The sequence below is a fragment of the Trichosurus vulpecula genome, chromosome 1 (genome assembly GCF_011100635.1).
Source record: "Trichosurus vulpecula isolate mTriVul1 chromosome 1, mTriVul1.pri, whole genome shotgun sequence".
Classification (NCBI taxonomy): domain Eukaryota; kingdom Metazoa; phylum Chordata; class Mammalia; order Diprotodontia; family Phalangeridae; genus Trichosurus; species Trichosurus vulpecula.
Window position 1 is genome coordinate 8,478,036 of NC_050573.1, and position 17,496 is coordinate 8,495,531.

A 17,496-nucleotide genomic window follows, 5' to 3' on the forward strand; every position below is an offset into this window, starting at 1 on the left:
GCATGAAGTGCAAGGGGAGGGCCCAAGTAAGAGCACACCACTGACCACTGAGCCACACGTTCTGACCTTACCCCTGCTCCTTTCTCTTTGGTCTGCCATTTTCTGGGCCCCGTCCCTGTTCTTATCCTTCCAGGCCAGTGGTTGTGGCATCTGTCCCTAGTGGGACTCCTAAGGACTGGAGGCCAGAGTCCCACTGCTCCTAGACTGTCAAGACCTGGACAGGTGGTGTAAAGAGGCCTCAACCAGCAGTGGCCCCTGGGCTCCCAGGCCCTGGTCCTAACTAGGGGACCCCCAGGCTCCCAGAGGCCGTCCTGCCTCCTGACAACAGCCCGCCCTTCAGGAGGACTTTGGGTTTTACACAACTTTTTCCCAAATGAGCCTCATTAGGTGGTATAACTACCCCGTTCCATCAACAGGGAAAGTGCAGCTGGGAGACAGGAAGGGGCAGTCAGTGGGCCAGCTATTCTCTGCCCTCCCATGACCTGTCTGTGGCAGCTTCTGCCGGCCTCAGGCTAAAGCTGCCCCCTGTGGGGCCAGGCCAGCAGAGACACCAACCTCAGGCATCCTCTGGGCTTCTTTGTCCTTCCTTACTGACTTGGTTGTGCCTTTCTAAAGGCTACAGACTTGGGCTGAGCTGGCCTGTTGTTACGTGCATTTTTGTTAACGGTTAAGTCTGTAGTTTTAAAAACCATCAGCCACGCTGGGGGAGGTGCGAATCTGTACCAGCTGGGTTTGCAAGAATGACCGCCTAGTACCTGCGGTTCTCATTGGTCCGTTTACCTGTCTGTCACTGAGGCTTCTGAACTAGTCATGAAAAAATACAAACGTGTTGGAATTATTCAGGATCCTGGGTCTGCGATGGCCCAGAAGCACCTTCCCTAAGCAATGACTGTTCTCAGAAAGAAATCCATCCCATCTGTGCATCTTGTGGGAAGGATGGCCATGGTTCTCACGCATGTGCAGAGGAGGAGTGTGTGTGTGTGGGGGGGGGGGGCGATGGGGGGGGGCACTCCCGTCTGCCCCCAGAGCCCGGGCTGGCCTGCCCAGTTGCCCCTCCTAGGAGATGGCCCTGCTGGCTGGGCCTTCAATAAGTCGGTGACAAGCTGGGTCTCAGTGTCTTTACTCGCCATCAGGGAACAGTCTGACATGAGAACAAATGAACGAAGGCTTGGCTTCCAGCTGGTTTTTCCCTTCTGCTGCACCCAGGACAGGCCCCATGATGGGCAGTCTGGGGCAGGGGGAGGCAGGCGAGAGAGAAGGAGATCACAACCCCCCAGAAATGCTGTGGAGCCAAAGGCCCGGGCGGACACCATACACGGGTGGTCCCAGGCGTCCTCGGGCTGGGCCGGGCTGGGCCGGGCCAGGCCAGGCCAGGCCGGGCCCCTTCACCGCAGCTCCAGGTCCTGCAACTGTTCCTTCAGGGCCTGCCGAGCATCGGCCTGACTCCGCTTGTCCCGCGCCCGCTCCTGCTGCAGCCTGGCGATCCGCAGGCGCAGCCGCTGCTCCCGGCGCTTGCAGGCCTGCAGCTGGCGCTGGGCCTTGTCCAGGGCGTCCAGGGCCGCCTCCGCGCGCCGCTTCCACAGCAGCGCGCTGCCCACCTGGTAGCTGTGCTCGTTCTGGATGTAAGCCCCGGCGGGGGGCGGCAGCCGCAGCATGTAGGCCGACGGGGACACGGGCCGGGCCGCCGAGGGCGAGGGCTCCCGCTCCGGGGACGGCGGGCTCCCGCAGCTCGCTTCGTCCCCGTGAGGCTCCAGGGGCTCCAGGAGGTCGGAGAAGGGGCTCACGAGGCCGCTGGGGGCCGGCGAGGGAGGCGGGGCCGGCAGGCTGGCCGGGGGAGCGGGGCCTTCCGGGGCGGGCGGCTCCTCCCCGGGGAAGCGGGGGACGTCGAGGGCAGCGGGCCCGTCCGCCAGGGGGTTGCTCGCAGGGGCGGGGGGCGCCCGAGCCGCGGAACAGCTGGGGAGGAAAACATCAGGCCAGGCCCGGATCCAGGGGCTCTCCTCCTCCACGCCCCCTGGGCGCCCCAGCACCAGCCCTGCCCGGGGAGGGGCCCGGAGGGGAAGGGGCTCGGGCCCAGGACCCGGGCTCCCCTCACACCGCCCCGGCGTTCTCCCGTCCGGCCCCTCTCCGCGGACCCCAAAGGGACACGTACCGGCGCCTGCGCCTCCTGAGTTGGGCGAGGTCGGGGGAGCCGGGCCGGTAGCCGTGAGCCTTGGCCTTCGACGTCCGCCGCAGCTTGGAGAAGGACTCAAAGATGGTGGGAACCGCCCCTTCCTTCAGCCGATGATACCCGCTGGGGGGGGGGGGGAGACCCTGAGCCAGCGCCCCCCCCCCAGCACCTACCCCCTCCCCCCCGCCGCCCCCCACCCCGGCCCACCTACCTGATCCCCACCAGCTCAAAGCAGTCCTCCTCGAAGTGCTTGGAGCAGAAGTAGATGTACTCGGACGCGGGGTCCCACAGCCCCTGCCCGCTGGGGTCCAGCCGCCGGCAGTTGGCCAGCCACAGCCCTCGCCGAGGGTTGTCCTTCTTGGGCAGCCTGGGGGGAGCCCGGCCCCGCAGCTGTCAGGAAGCGGCCTGCCCCCACCCCGGGGGTCCCTCCCCCCAGGCCCCCCCATGCACGAGGGCCAGGAGAGCCGGAGAGGCCTGAGGGGTCCCTGCCTCAACCTCCTCCCACCGGAACCCGCCTTGCACTCCGGTGTGGGGTACGTGAGGACGACACCCCGAGGCACAGGGCGGAAAAACGGTCCGGGCTGTGTCTAAACGAGCAGCGCTCCCACTATGTGCCGAGACTGGTGACGGTACCGGCCCCGCCACGTCCTCATCTGTAAACTGGGGCAGTAGCAGCCCCTGCTTCCTGGAGTGGACAGCCCTAGCTACCGGACGGTCGGTCTAAGGGGGGAAACAGAAAGGGCGGGGAGTCTGCCCACACCGGGTAACTGTGGGAGGGGCCGGGGAGGGCTGAGTCTGGAGGGACAGAGCAGTGAGTATTCAAAAGCAGGACAGCCAGGGCAAAGGCTCGGAGGCCGGAAATTAGAAGCACAGAGCAGGCCGGTGTGACTGCACGCCGCGGCAGGTGATGAGAAGGGAAGTGGCGACTAACAGGGCAGTAGTTCCTGGGCAAGGGGCGGCAGCTCCCTGGGTCCACCAGGAAGGAAGTCTCGGTGCCTTGGCCGGGCTTAACTCTGACTCCTGGATCTACGGCGTCCAGCAGCCTCCGCTCAGTCCCCGCAGGCCCCCCGGGCTCCTAGGCTGCAGCCTTGGCCTTGGCTCCATTGGGAACGTAAAAAACCCACGGGCCAGGCTTCCTGAGGGGGCTGCACCCACGCACGGAGCTGCCATGCTGCGGTAAGGCCGCATCTCCCATCCCCCTCTTGGACCGTAAGCTCCCTGAGGGCAGGCTGGCAGACGCCGCTCGGACCCCCCATCGCCCCCTGCTGGACCCTAGGCCGGCTGTCCCCGCGCAGGCGCAGTATGCACTCAGGCCGTCAGCCCCGCCCCGCGCAGGCGCACGCTAGCACGCACGCGCCCTCCGGGCCGGGGCGCGCTCACCTGTGGAAGGAGATCCCGCGGGTCCGGGTCTCGCGCGTGTCGCGGGTGCAGCAGCCCGCGGCCGAGCAGTGCCGGGGCATCTGCGGGAGGAAGGATGGAGGGGCGTGGCCTCAGCCGAAGGGGGAGGGGAGAGTCCTCCCTCCGCCTGCTCCGACCGTGCCGCCCCGACCCTTCCCGCCCCTCCCCTCCGCCCGGCCTCGCCCCTTTCCTCCCCGCCCGGGTACGCCCCTGGCCCCTCTCCCCCTAGGCCGCACTCACGGCTCCTCCATCGCGACGCCGCGGACGTGGTCTCGCGAGAGCGCGCCCACCGTTATGGGGCGCGCGAGGGGGCGGGGCCTGCGCCTGCGCACTAAGGCTCGGGCAAGCGTCGGGGTTACCCAGGGTACAGCGCGGCGGCGGGGAGAGAGCGGGGGCAGGCGCAGAATGGGAGGGGGCGGGGCCAGGCGATGATAGGGCGAGAGGGAAAAGGGAGCCGCCAATCAGAGGAGCCGGGGCGGGGCCGATCAGTTCTCGGCTCAGGTGAGGCTTGGGGGGAGGTCCGCCCTAGCGTAAGCCCCACCCCCTTGCCTTTCTCTGCCCTCACCCTCGGTAAATTATTTCCGACTTAGATTTGGGGAAACTGAGTCTAGGGAAGGGAAGGGAGCAGGCATTTATTTAGCTCCTACTGCGTACCAGGCATCGAAGAAGTAAATTAACCCTGGAGGGCAGGTGCTGATCTCCCCCACTTTACAGTTGAGGAAACAGACAGAAAGGTGCTGTGATCTGCTCAGGGTCACCAGGCCGATGTGCCAATAATATTTATTAAGCTCCTGCCCTATACCTGGTATTGTGCTGAGCGCTGGGGGGTACAAATGCACATAAAGACACAGCTCTTGCCCTCCAGGCGCTTACAGTCTATCTGGGGAAGCTAACACACAGAAAGAAGCTGGAAACGGGGATGGGACCAGAAGCGGTGCAGCTGGTGGAAAATGAGGAAACGAAGTCTTTCTTAAAGAGAGGCCCAGGAGCTGTAATCAGAGGGTCTGATGAGAGTGTAAGGTGGTAGGATTTGAACTCGGGACACCCTGACTCCAGGTCCTGCACCACATCCACCTAGTTGCTACTTGCCGGCCCTTCCCGTCAGTGGTGAAGGCTGGATTTGGAGTTAGAGGGGCTGGTTTCATATGCTGGAGGGTCCTGGGGTGAGGTCAGTTCTCTCTGTGCCTCAGTTTCCTTGACTGTGGGAAGGGATGGGACCTGACTTGAAGCTCTTCAGGGAGAGGCTGTTACCACCAGAGGCAGCCTGTTCTTCTGTGAGAGCTCTGATCCTTAGGCCCCTGGCCACCTCCTCCATGGCTCGGGTTCTGGTCCTAACACATCACTTCTTTCTGTCTCTTCCTGACCTTCCTCCTGTTCTCGTTTGCTTTCTTTAAAAAATGCTTCAATTACCCTCTTCTTTCTTCCATTTTTTTTAGCACCCCCAGTGCTACCTCTTCCCCCACCATTCCCTCATAAAAATGCAAAAAAAAAGAAAAAAGAAAAAAGAAAAGAAAAATAAAAAACCCTCTTAACAAGTGTGCCTCCCCATGCCCTCAGAGGCAGGCCTTGGTCAGGCCCTCAAGACCATCATCTCAGTCAGAAAGTGAACAGCAGGCCCCAGAAATCTCAGCTCTTAGTAACACGACCCATTCTTGATGAAGCTGCCTTCGCTGGCATTTTGCCAACTGCCACTTCCTTTTCCAGCATATTCAATAATCATCCCTTTAATGATGTGCCTGTCACAGCTTTCCCTCATGGGTCTTCATACCCACTGTGCTCCCCTATATTTCAAGGGGCCAGTAACTAGCAACTCGGGTCCACGTTGTTGTTTTTCAGTCGTGTCTGACCGGTAGCTCCATCTGGATTTTCTTCGCAAAGATACTGGAGTGGTTTGTCAATTCCTTCTCCAGCTCATTTTACAGATGGGAAAACTGAGGCAAACAGGGTTAAGTGACTTGCCACTTGTGATCACCCAGCTAGTAGGTGTCTGAGGCCAGTTCTGAATTCAGGTCTTCCTGACCCAGTTGCCCCATTGTTGAGGGGGACAAAACCAGGGATTTGGGAATCCCAAAACTAAAGTTCCCAGGACTGGAGTTCCTGGTTGAGGGGGAGTGGCCCTCAAGGACCCGAATACTGGAGAGGGTTGGGGCCATCCGGAATGAATTCACGATCTCAAGCATTTGTTAAGTCAAGGTGGAAAGATTTATTACGCCTTACAGCAGGCAAGAGTTCTTAGGGAACCTGCAACCTTAGTGGGGTGCAGGAAGAGCTTTTATAAGAGATTGGGGGTGAAACATGTCAATTAGGTATCTTGGGGTGGGATTGGGAGTGGTTAAGGGGTAGTTAGTTCTTAAAGGAACATCCACCTCTTGTATCTACTGTGCAGGCATATTACCCACAATTCACTGGGAAATAGCCCAAGTTGGGGAGGGGGGGCGACCTAGAGGTGTGGTTTTGACTGAAAAGTCATGAAGTTAACTAGCCGTCACAGCTGACCAGGAATATCTAGGTGGCTTTCATCAAATGTCTTGTTAGATAAATGTAAGAGAGTACACATTTGACTGTATCTAGAATACGTATCAGTAAGGTCAGTAAGTAGTGAATATGGTCATGACCCAGTGCACAGCCAATTATCAGTACATAGGGAGTAGATAGGCATAGCTGGCTACATTATCAGGAGGAGACATATTTTGCTAGGGCATGCTGCCCTGCTTTGCTAGAGAGAAACTGTTAGGGCCAATGCTTTGAAACTAGGGAGAGATGTGATTTTAGAACTGGATGCGGTTCTGGAATTGGGGTTCAGGCACAGGCACCCAAGCAGAGGCTGTTAGAATCAGGGTTCAAGCACAAGCCTCCAAGCACCCTACCACCACGACAGTTTTGCTAAAGGCAGTTAATCAAATTGTCCCTGAGGTTAACTGAACAAAGCTCTCATGCAATCTCCCAGCTTGTTGTGGGTACCAGGGTCTCTTAATAGCTGTTTTTGTCTTCTCAGGAAGAGAAGTGAATGGACATGAGTGTCTCTGGTGGTCACCTCACCCAACCAGACTTTTACATTCATCTGCTCTTGCCTCCACCTTTCATGCATATCTTAAAAAAAGTCAGTCCAGTCAATTGGTGCTTATTTAGGGGGAATTCAGCGTGTGCCCAGATCACTCCAGACAGCGCCATACCATGGGAGAACCATGACAATGTAATCAATAGTCAGTAGTCAGTGCCTCAAAGAGACACCCTAACACTGCTTTTGGTCAGCTAACCTTATCCCTAGAGGCCTGGTAGCTCCACTCACTGCTAGAGGGACCTGGAACTCCTTCCCGCATGGCATACTGTGAAGGGAGGGGACTCTCAGAAGGTTGGAAAGTGCCAAGGATCAGAACAACATGGCCAGGCTGGTATCAGTGCTGGGAGGACCTCCACCCACTCTAAGGGAGAAACACCCCTCTGGCAGAGATTAACCAGGGGAGACAAATGCTGTCCATGGACCCAGGTGGGACAAGTAGAGTATGTCCTGCAGACGTTACGGGAATTGTTTGTATGTTTGTCCTGGCTGAATTGGAAGTGAAAATCCTTTTGTAAAAACTAATTCATGTTAGGGCAGCTGGGGGGTGGTGCAGTAAATAGGAGTATCGGAGTCAAGATGACCCGAGTTCAGATCTGACCTCAGATACTGCCTAGCTGTGTGACTCTGGGCAAATCATTTAACCATTTGCCTCAGTTTCCTCATCTGTAAAATGAGCTGGAGAAGGAAATGGCAAAGCACTCTGGTATCTTTGCCAAGAAAACTCCAAATGGCATCATGAAGAGCTAGACCTGACTGAAATGACTAAACAACAAATCAATGTTAGTGCTAGTCACTGGCCCCCTAATGGGGGGGATGTGGGGTGTGTGTGTGTGTGTGAACAAAGCTGGCAAAGGCTCTGGCAAAGAAGAGGACCCCTGAAGGGGAGCTGGCCTTGCTGAGCGCCCTCACACAAGCTCTGGGCACTCACAAGACAAAGATGAAAAGCTCCTGCCTGCCCTCAAGGAGGTTCCCTGCACATTTCCATGGGGATCTTAACTGGGGGTCTGCAAAACTAAAAAAAAAAAGGTTAATTGCATTCCAACCGGTTTCCTTGGGGATCCTTTGTTTCATGCATTTAAAAACATTATGCTGAAAGCTCTGTAGGCCTCATGGCTGCCAAAAGCTTTAGGAGATTCTATTCTGGGGAGCTTCCCCTTGAGGGTCAGAGTTCAGGAGCCCTAGCGATCACATGGCTGACAGGAGGAGAGACTGAGGCCTAGAGAAGGGGACTTGCCCAAGGTCACATGGGTGCAAGCAGCAGAGTCAGGATTTGACCCCATCCTCTGACTCCAAACCTTGAGCTCCTTCTATACTTGGTCACTGTCAAGGTGAAACGGGTGGCCCGAGGGAGTTCTGAACCCATGCTCCACACTTGGCTGCCCATGTCCTACCTTGGGCTCACAAGGCTTTGGTTTGCTCCCACTTTTGAGGCAGAAGTGCCCTCTGGTGGTTCTGACCATGACTGCATGGAGCCAAGCTGCTGCAGCCTGATCCTGGGGGGTGGGGGTGGGGTATGTGGGTGCATCGGCCCTGGGGGCTACGGGGGTTCTCTGCCTTCATGCCAGGAGCTGGTTTGGCTTCCTGTTTCCCTTTCTTTCCAGCAGCCTTAGGCAAGGGCAGAAGAGCATGTCCCAAAGCTTAAGCCGACTGACCAGTGTGAAGCCCCTCGTTTTACAAAGGCTTTGTCAAAGGGAAGTCATTGCTGTGGTCACCAAGCCCAGCAGTCCCAGTGGCCCAAGCATGGGCTCCCTCTGCCCCTCGCTGGCCACCCAGTAGGGTGACTCCTCTCACGAATATGAGCATCTATGGGCTTGGGATCCCAATGAAGCGGCATGGAGGGACAGGAGCCAAACCCTGCTTTAATACGGAAACCTTTATTTGTAAACAAATTATGTAATCTGGTATACTGTAGGGGGCGGGCTTGCACCCTAGTACTCTTCCCCTTCCTCAGCCTCTGCCTCCACTGAGTCGACGCCCACCTCCTCATAATCTTTCTCCAGAGCTGCCAGATCCTCCCGGGCCTCCGAGAATTCTCCTTCCTCCATGCCCTCCCCCACGTACCAGTGGACAAAGGCTCGCTTGGCATACATCAGGTCAAACTTGTGGTCCAGCCGTGCCCACGCTTCTGCGATCGCCGTGGTGTTACTCAGCATGCACACGGCCCGCTGCACCTTGGCCAGGTCACCGCCAGGCACTACGGTGGGAGGCTGGTAGTTGATGCCCACCTGTCAAGAAGAGGGAAGGCTAATTGTAAACTGCAGGCTGTGACTCAGACAACTCCCAGATGAGCACATTCCCCTCCTCAGTGCTGACTGTCACCTGCTCCATGACACCGAGGTGGAGTCACTTGCCCATGGGGGCCCAGGCACAATGGGCCACGCTACACCTTTGCCATCCCCTGGGCTATCTTCTCCAAAAGAAATCAACCAGAGGAGGTTTGGGAGCGAAATGCCCAAATGCTCCATCTGGGTCAACAGTCAGTCAGGCCTAACTGACATCCCCAGGAACCTTCTGAAAACGGCAAACCCCAACCCCGCCCCCCCCCCCCCCCCCCCCGTTCTAGCTCAGGCCCTGAGCTCCCAAGAATGACTCATGAGTGGACAGTAAGCACTGTGTGAGTTGGCTGTGGAACGTGGCCCTCTGAAAGACGTAATCTGACCGTGGGCTGCCCCAATCTATGACCCCATGCTTTGGTTAGCCTCCCTGGTCTGGGAGCCACAGGCTGAGCCCCAAGGCGGGCAGTATCCCTTGCAGCCTCAGGAAACAGCAGGGCAACTAAGGCTGCAGACAGCTGGGGAGGCTGCAGAGTGATGCCCCCCCCCCCAAGGAGAAACAAGCCCCTCAAGAGCCCCTATGTCTGCGCTCTTTTGAGAAAACTCTCCCTGGAAGAATCCTCTTCAGAAAGTGGATTTTCAAGAGGATAAACACTTGTGAATTTCTTTAGACAGACAATTCCCCCAGCCTAGAATAAGCTATGATTTTTAAGCATCCAATTCCCTGGGACGTCAATGCTGAATCCTCGAACTGATGTAGTTTTCAGGGGCAGCAGCTCTGTCAGTGACTCCTCTAAGGTGACATGGTTAGACCAGGTAACTGGAGGTTCCTTCCTGCTCTGACACGGTGCTAAGGGGGGCATACCTTGGCTTCTAACTCCTATGTGGGACGGGGTAGTTCTACAGCATCTGGAACAGTGCCATGAAAACCCTACTAGACGTGGAGTCGAAGGACATGCTGTCTCTCTCCCTTCCTCCCTGGGCCTGTTTGTCATCCCTAGCACAACGGGGCTGGACTAGGTGACACCTAATGCTCCTTGCGGCTCTAAATCTGGGGTCTGGACATAAACCACTGCTGCATTAGTGGCTCTGTGGCTTCATGCCACTGAAACATGACCTCAGGGAGCTCAGATTACCTTGAATCCAGTGGGGCACCAATCCACAAACTGAATTGTACGCTTTGTCTTGATGGTGGCGATCGCAGCGTTCACGTCTTTGGGGACCACGTCCCCTCGGTACAACATACAGCAGGCCATGTACTTGCCATGACGGGGGTCACATTTGACCATCTGGTTGGCAGGCTCGAAGCAGGCATTGGTGATCTCTGCCACAGACAGCTGCTCATGATACGCCTTCTCAGCGGATATGACAGGAGCGTAGGTAGCCAGGGGGAAGTGGATACGCGGATAGGGCACCAGGTTGGTCTGGAACTCTGTCAGGTCGACATTCAGCGCCCCATCGAAGCGCAAGGAAGCCGTGATAGAGGAGACAATCTGCCCGATCAGACGATTCAGGTTGGTGTACGTAGGCCGTTCAATATCGAGGTTACGCCGACATATGTCATATATGGCTTCGTTGTCGACCATGAAGGCACAGTCGGAGTGTTCCAGGGTCGTGTGAGTGGTGAGGATGGAGTTGTAGGGCTCCACGACTGCTGTGGAAACCTGGGGGGCTGGGTAAATGGCAAATTCAAGCTTGGACTTCTTGCCATAGTCAACGGAGAGCCTCTCCATAAGCAGAGAGGCGAAGCCAGAGCCGGTACCTCCCCCAAAGCTATGGAAGATGAGGAACCCCTGCAGTCCAGTGCACAGATCCGCCTGAGGGAGGGAGTGAAAACCCATCAGTCCCTGGGACAGAGAGGCCGCCAGCAGGCTCCCAGACCTCCCCACCCAGTGGCTGAACCGCTGGCCATTCCTCCAACCCCGATACTCTAAGACCACTCCCCTGTGGCACTTAATAAGCATCTGTGATACCAGAGAACAGCCTGTTTCGATAGTGCTATACGTCTGACACTGGTCTTTAGCTCTATGCTCACCCCAGGGCAGGGAAGGTGCTCCATGTGTTGCCTGGATCACTGTCATCCAGCAAGGGCATGAGCACAAAACCAGGGGGCCCACCCTCAGCCCATCAGGGGACAGCCTTTGCTCCCAAATACTCTCCTCTGGAAGGCTGGGGAATCTCCTAGGACATTTGTGCAGAACTGTCTGTGCTACAGCCTTAACGAATGTAAATCATGCTCCCTTAGAACATGGGGTGCCTCATTACACTAATTCTGCTGCTCCTTCTTCACCCAAAGAGGGTAGCTCCTCCTTGGCCTCCTGCCTGTGCCTGGCCTGTGCCCACCCTTCTTGAGCTGCATGGCCAGCTTCTCTGGTCTCCATATGAGCTGCACCCCCCGAAACCCTTCCCAGTTGGGGTGTTACTTCTTCTGGAAAGCCTCCCTCATCTGTCCCCTCCCCACATCTGGTCCTGCTGTCTTCCCCCACACAAAGTGTCTCTTTGAGGGTGGGGACTTCTGGTTTTCTCCTTGTGTTTCCTGGGCCTAACAACATCTCATGCAAATAGGACAGCTAGGTGTAGGTGGTACACTGCATACAGCACCAGCCCTGGAATCGGGAGGACAAAGAGTTTAAATCTGGCCTCAGATACTTACTACCTGTGTGACTCTGGGTAAGTCATTTAACCCAAACTGCCTACCCTCCCCAAAGGTATGGATTCAGCTGACCAGCTGATGTTCATTGTGTGTCCAAAAGCTAATTTTTTTGGTTTCTGCCTCATTTCCCATGAGGCCCACACAGGGTGGTTGGCCAGTCTGCATTTCTGCCAGCTTAATGGGTCACTCTTGCCAAAAAACCCAAAGAATCACGAAATGAGGATCTCCAAATCTGGTCAAATATTAGCTGTCTGAGTTCAAGTTTCCCACTGGTGGTGCAAAGGCTGGTGTACAGAAACAAGCACTTCTGAGAAAGCCTTTTTCCTGGGTTAACCTTAAATCCTGGCCACAGTTTTGTAAAGCCCCCTCTCAAGCTGGAAACAACTGTCTTCCCACTTGTCCATGGCCACAACCAGGGTGCCATCCAGCCACTTCCTCGTTGCTGGGCGCTTACCAGTTTGCGAATCCGATCGAGGACCAGATCAACAATCTCCTTGCCAATGGTATAATGGCCTCGGGCATAATTGTTGGCCGCATCTTCCTTTCCAGTTATCAGCTGCTCAGGATGAAAAAGCTGCCTGTACGTGCCCGTACGGACTTCATCTAGGACAAGAGCACGTTTGGGGCTGGTTATTTTGGTTAGTTTTTTATGTTAACTGGGTTTAGATGAGAAATTGGCAAATTCAGGGACCATCAGAAGCCTGTAAAGAAGGAACTACTTCCCAAAGCTAGATGATAAAAGACTTAAATGAAACAGGAGCTCTAAGCACTACAAATCCGCTTACAATTCTTAAGGATTAAACGGAATTTTTTAAATTAGCAGAGTCAACATGCACCACAATGTAATTACAGCCAGCCCTCAATTACCCACCTTCAAATATTGGAAAGGTTGTCATGTGCAAGAGGAGGATTAGATTTAGTCTCCTGGACTCAGAAGGAAAGAACTAGGAGAGATGGGTATTAACTCTTGGGAGGCAGGTTTAGGCTCCACTTAAGGAAAGATCTTAACATTCCTCACTCTTTCCAAAAGTTAAACAAAGCACACATTGTAAATGAGCTAGTTCCCCATCCCTTGGGGTGTTTAGGAACATGCTGGAAGCCAAGGAGCCTAAGGGGCCTGAGGTCCTTGTCAGCAGCCCAGTATGCTGCAGCGTGGTAACCACACCGATCCAAGAGGTGGAGATAGGGTCGTTGTGTTTCACGCTGTCAAGCGCCCCCTCCCATCCATGTTATTCACAACAAGGGTTCCTGTGCCCATTTTATCCTCTCTCCAAACTGTCGCCCTGTGTTCAATTCCAAGGACCCTCCCTGGTATGCTGCAGACAGCACTCACTTTCAGAAGGGAGCCTGTTTTCATACGACAACCAGAAGAGCCTGGAGTGAGTGCGTCTCCACCGCTGCACCCCAGCTCAGCTATGTGAGCTATGGAAAGGACAGAACCAGCTCCTTCTGTCAATCTGACATGGGCGTGATGCCTCTTGAGGTCACCCTTCCCCATCACCCACAGGCCTGCCCCACTTTCTGACTCCCTTTACCCTGAGACAACAAAAAAACAGCCCAGCTCTCTGTGGGTTTTCCCACCACCCTGGCTAAAAACGCCCTTCGTGGGACAGAGTACGTACCAACTACAGTTGGCTCCAGGTCCACAAACACAGCTCTGGGCACATGCTTGCCCGCCCCGGTCTCACTGAAGAACGTGTTAAAGGAATCATCCCCACCGCCGATGGTTTTATCACTTGGCATCTGACCATCAGGCTGAATTCCATGCTCGAGACAATACAATTCCCAGCAGGCATTGCCAATCTGAACCCCTGCCTGTCCAACATGGATGGAGATACACTCACGCTATGGAAAGGAAAACAGGTGGATTGTTACTCTTCCAGGATGCAGATAAACTCATGAAATATAAACACCCCATCTTTTTGTGTCTTTCCGTCATCTCACAACAGGAAGGCAAGGAGAACACTGTTGCCCTGACTTTACCAACTGGGAAACCGAGCCTTAAAAAAAAGGATTCAGTGGTTTGCCGAAGGTGGTGCTCCCAGCAGACCTGGCCAGGAGCTGGCTCCCCCAGAACTACGCCAAAAAGGTCCGTCATTGCGTCCAGATCCTAGCACTTCTCTGGGGTGGGGAAGCCTGGCCACAGCTGACATTCATCTAGTCTGTCATGGTATGGGGCAAAGCACTTTACTCATGTTCCCTCCCGCTTGTTTTCGTAACCTATCAGGTCTTCAGGTTTTTAGGAGTGAGCAGCCTCAAGGTGGGGGGCTAAAGAATGTCAGAAGGAAGCTTGTAAGCACCGACAGTAGGAGGCGGAAGGAACCTGTATCACACTCGCTCCTAAATTCAATTTAGTTAACAGACTTAAGCTTTACAATTCAAAAGGAATGTCTAATAGAGACTCTGGGAGGTTAAGCTCCCAGCAAAATATCAAAGGGGGGAGGGGTGGTATTAATTAGAACTGACCCCCTAACCAAATCCTATGAATTTTTGAGTTTGTGTGGTCGTGACCTCACTTGGTCTTTAAAAAAGATCTTTATAGCAATAATCCCTGAGGTCAAGGAGCTTTCACTTTTGTCTTCGTAGTTTAGCGCCCAGCACAGGAAGCTCCTAAGACACGCTAGAACGTAGCCTCTTCCCATCTGCAGGCCTCAGTTTCCTGGTCTGTGAAATACGGGCATCGAGCTGAGCTGGCTTTTCAGGTTCTTCCACACAAAGGTCATGGCCTCAGTGGACACAGTCAGGAGGAATAAAGGTGGCCGGCTCTGTGACCCTGGAGAGGCCATCTAACTGCTCAAGATCCTCCACTTGTTGGTCCCTACAGGACGTTACCCGGGGCTTCCTCCCCTCCCTGAAAGGGCCAGCCTGGTGCCTGCCCTGGGGCACCAACATCACTGACCCCTCCCCCACTCCCTGTGCCCCATCTGCTTCTAGTTGTGGCCCAAGGGCCCTCCTGCTCCCCCGCCTCGGTTTCCCCACCTGTAAAATGAGGGGCTGGAAGCCCTCATCTCTCAAGGTCCCTTTCCAGGTCTAAATCATGCGGTGACCAGAGCTCAGACTTTGTCCATCCCGGGGCCTGGGCTCCCATCCCAGTGCTGCCCCAACCGTGGGACCTCCAGTCCCTCACTCGCCGTGCCTGGGCCAGGGTCCTCTCCCTTCCCCCCTCCCCCAAGCCCTTAGGGGGCAGCGCCAGCCCAGAAGCACATATTAAGCGCCTGCTGTGTGCCAGGCTCTGCGCTAAGCCCACCCGAAAGGCCCCGTAGAAGCAAAACCCAACCCTCTCCTTTTACAGACAAGAAAACTGAGGCTGGGCAGGCGCGCGGGTCACCACAGGTGCCCCAGGCCCGGATTGGCAAACTGAGTCTGAGGGTGGGGCTGGGGCGCCGCGCACTGCTCCCCTCCCCCACCCCGCGGCTCCCTCAGGGCGGCTCCTCCAAGGGGGCTCAGGCAGGGCCCGGGGCCGGGGTCAAACAGAGGCCCCGAAGCAGGGAGGCCTGGAGGAGAGAGGTGGGTCGGGGCCCGGGGTCCGCGGGGGCCCGGCCGCCCCTACCATGATGAGACGCTAACACCAACACCTCCACTCTCAACGACCAACGACCGACCGAGAACGCGCCCCGCTCTGGCGCGCGCCGGCCGCAGCGCGCCGCCCTCTGATTGGCCGAGCCGCTGGAACGCCGCCGCCCATTGGCTGAACCGGGGCCGAGGTGCGCGCGCAGGGAGGGTGCCACGAGGCTCGAGGCGCGTGGCGCGAGGCGCGAGGACTGAGGCTACTGCGCCTGCGCCCGCTCCCTTCCGCGGGTTGGAAAGGGCCGGGCGGAAGTTGTGGTTGTGTATTGAGGGAAATGGACGCGAGTGGCTTCTGCGCCTGCGCAAGAGACAACCCTGGGCAGAAAGCCGGGCCCTCCCCTTCCCCCTCCCCCTCGGGCCTTGAGTTTCTTCCTCTGTAAAATGGGTACAGGCTCCCCAGAGGAAAGCAGCAATAGGCTTTGCTTCCCTCTGGGTCCGAAGGGCTGGGCTGTGTGTCCTGGGTGGGACCTCCTGGAGAAGACAGGACCCCACCACCTTTCTTCCTCCGGGCCTCAGTTTCCTCCCCTGTAAAATGAGGTGCCTCTCAGCTCCGCTAGCTGGGCGGGTGTCTCTGGCCTAGGCCCCGCCCCTCCTGTCTGCAGGTCCATTGTGCAAAGGAGGCCGGGAGGGCAGGGAGCTTTGGTCAGATCTGTGTGGGTGGGAGGGATCTCACCACAGGCAGAAGACCTGGGTTCGAATCCCACCTGGTCCTGGCCTGGGCGCCCTGAGCCAGTCCAGGTGAAACCTGGGGCTGCGACCTTGGTTCTGAGCTGTCTGGACCGGCTCCCTTCGGGATGCCCCTGAGAAGGGCCTGTGGGCACCCCTGACCCCGGAGGGGGCCGTGACCGCAGGCCCCTGAAAACCCACTTCTAGTCCAACCTTGTCCTCTTACAGATGCGTAAACCGAGGCCCCAGGCAGCCTTCCCAGCCAGGGCTCCTGCCCCCTAGGGCGTACCCAGAGCCCCCGGACCACTGAGGGGCTTCCCCGGGGTGGCTGTGCTGGACCGGACCTTAAGAGCCATCCATATGGCTCTGGGCTGAGCCTCGGGAAGTCCTGAGTTCAAATCCTGCCTCGGACACTCGCTAGCTCCTCGACCAGCAGCAGGTCACTTAACCTCTCTTTGCCTCAGTTTCCTCACCTGTAAAATGGGGATCACGACGCTGACCTCCAGGGGCTGTGGTGAGATCAAAGGGTCATTCTGCAAACCCGAAAGTGCTATGGAAGTGCCACTATCATTGGTTCAGCCCTTTCGCTTTATACAAAAGGAACCAGGGCGGCACAGAGCCAGACCTCCAGGTCTGACCTGGCCAGGAGGAGGGGCTTGCCCAGAGTCACACGGGTGCTGAGGAGGAGGGCGGGATTGGAACCCAAGACCCGAGACTAAATCCCCAAATTCTCATCCCTTGCCTCTCGGAGCCTCTGAGTGGAGGGAGCTAAGGGACAAAGTAGTTTGTTATCAGAGAGAATCCAGCAGCAAGCCCTTGGAGGCCCTGGGTGGGCATGGGGGCCGAGGGCCAGGCAGGGCGGGCTCTGAATACTGCCGTGCTCGGCCCAGACCCCAGAGGGAAATGCCCTCTGTATCCCCAGGGCTTGGCGCAGGGCCTGGAACATAGTAGGTGCCTAATTAATGCTGGTGGCTGCAGCTGGTTTTTGGCTGAGGACTTTTCACTAATGCGACATTTCGTACATCGGGAAACTGAGGCCCAGAGTGGTGCCCACGCTGCCGAGTCCCCTGGTCTCTTCAAGAATGAGAAATCTTCATCTTGGGAAACTTGTCCTATTCCCACCCAAAAGATGGACCAGGAACAACAGGGGGAAATTAGATTGGCAGGTTTAGTTTACGTGGAAGGAAAAAATTCCCGATGCTTGGAGCTGACCCACGGTGTCTCGGCTCCTTTGACAGGTAGTGAGCTCCCCATCCCTAGAGGTATTTAAGTAGAGGCTGGACAAGGGCCACCAGGTCATTGGAAAGGGCCTCTGAGGATAGGCCAGACTAGAGAGCTCCCATCCCTCTCTCGGGGTCTGTGAACCCGCTGGTAGCTCGGGGGCTATTCAGGGTCCAGGTCTTAGGGCAGGAGTTAACCTGTACAGCATCAGCAGGCCTTGAAAATGGGCTTGGGGGCAGCTAGGTGGCACAGTGGCACAGAGCACTGGCTCTGGAGTCAGGAGGACCTGAGTTCAAATCCCCTGATTGCCTTGCCAAAAATAAAAATAAAAATAAAAAGGCTTGGGGATTCAGAGGGAGGGAGAGATGAACATGTGGAGAAGCTTCCAGGCCAGGTGGTTGGGATTTCGAAGCAGAAGAATCCTTCCGGATGATCTTGGCCACCTGCATTCTACAGATGAGGAAAACCGAGGCCCAGACATAGGAGGAGA

The 17,496-nt window shown here is 56.5% G+C and overlaps 2 protein-coding genes across 2 annotated transcripts; both read right to left on the minus strand.

Annotated features, from left to right (window-relative positions):
- Positions 1 to 1,285: 1,285 nt before the first annotated feature.
- THAP7 (THAP domain containing 7) lies at positions 1,286 to 3,867 on the minus strand. Its single transcript, XM_036758639.1, has 5 exons — positions 3,806 to 3,867; positions 3,548 to 3,627; positions 2,379 to 2,534; positions 2,150 to 2,290; positions 1,286 to 1,953 (listed from the first exon to the last, which is right to left on the minus strand). Exons 2-5 carry the CDS (start codon positions 3,625 to 3,627, stop codon positions 1,386 to 1,388), a joined length of 945 nt encoding a protein of 314 aa, XP_036614534.1. The 5' UTR covers positions 3,806 to 3,867; the 3' UTR covers positions 1,286 to 1,385.
- Positions 3,868 to 8,554: 4,687 nt separating this feature from the next.
- Positions 8,555 to 13,391, minus strand: LOC118849714 (tubulin alpha-3 chain-like). Its single transcript, XM_036758671.1, has 4 exons — positions 13,175 to 13,391; positions 12,007 to 12,155; positions 10,036 to 10,716; positions 8,555 to 8,851 (listed from the first exon to the last, which is right to left on the minus strand). The coding sequence occupies exons 1-4, from the start codon at positions 13,293 to 13,295 to the stop codon at positions 8,555 to 8,557; spliced, it is 1,248 nt and encodes a 415-aa protein (XP_036614566.1). The 5' UTR covers positions 13,296 to 13,391.
- Between the last annotated feature and the right edge of the window lie 4,105 nt (positions 13,392 to 17,496).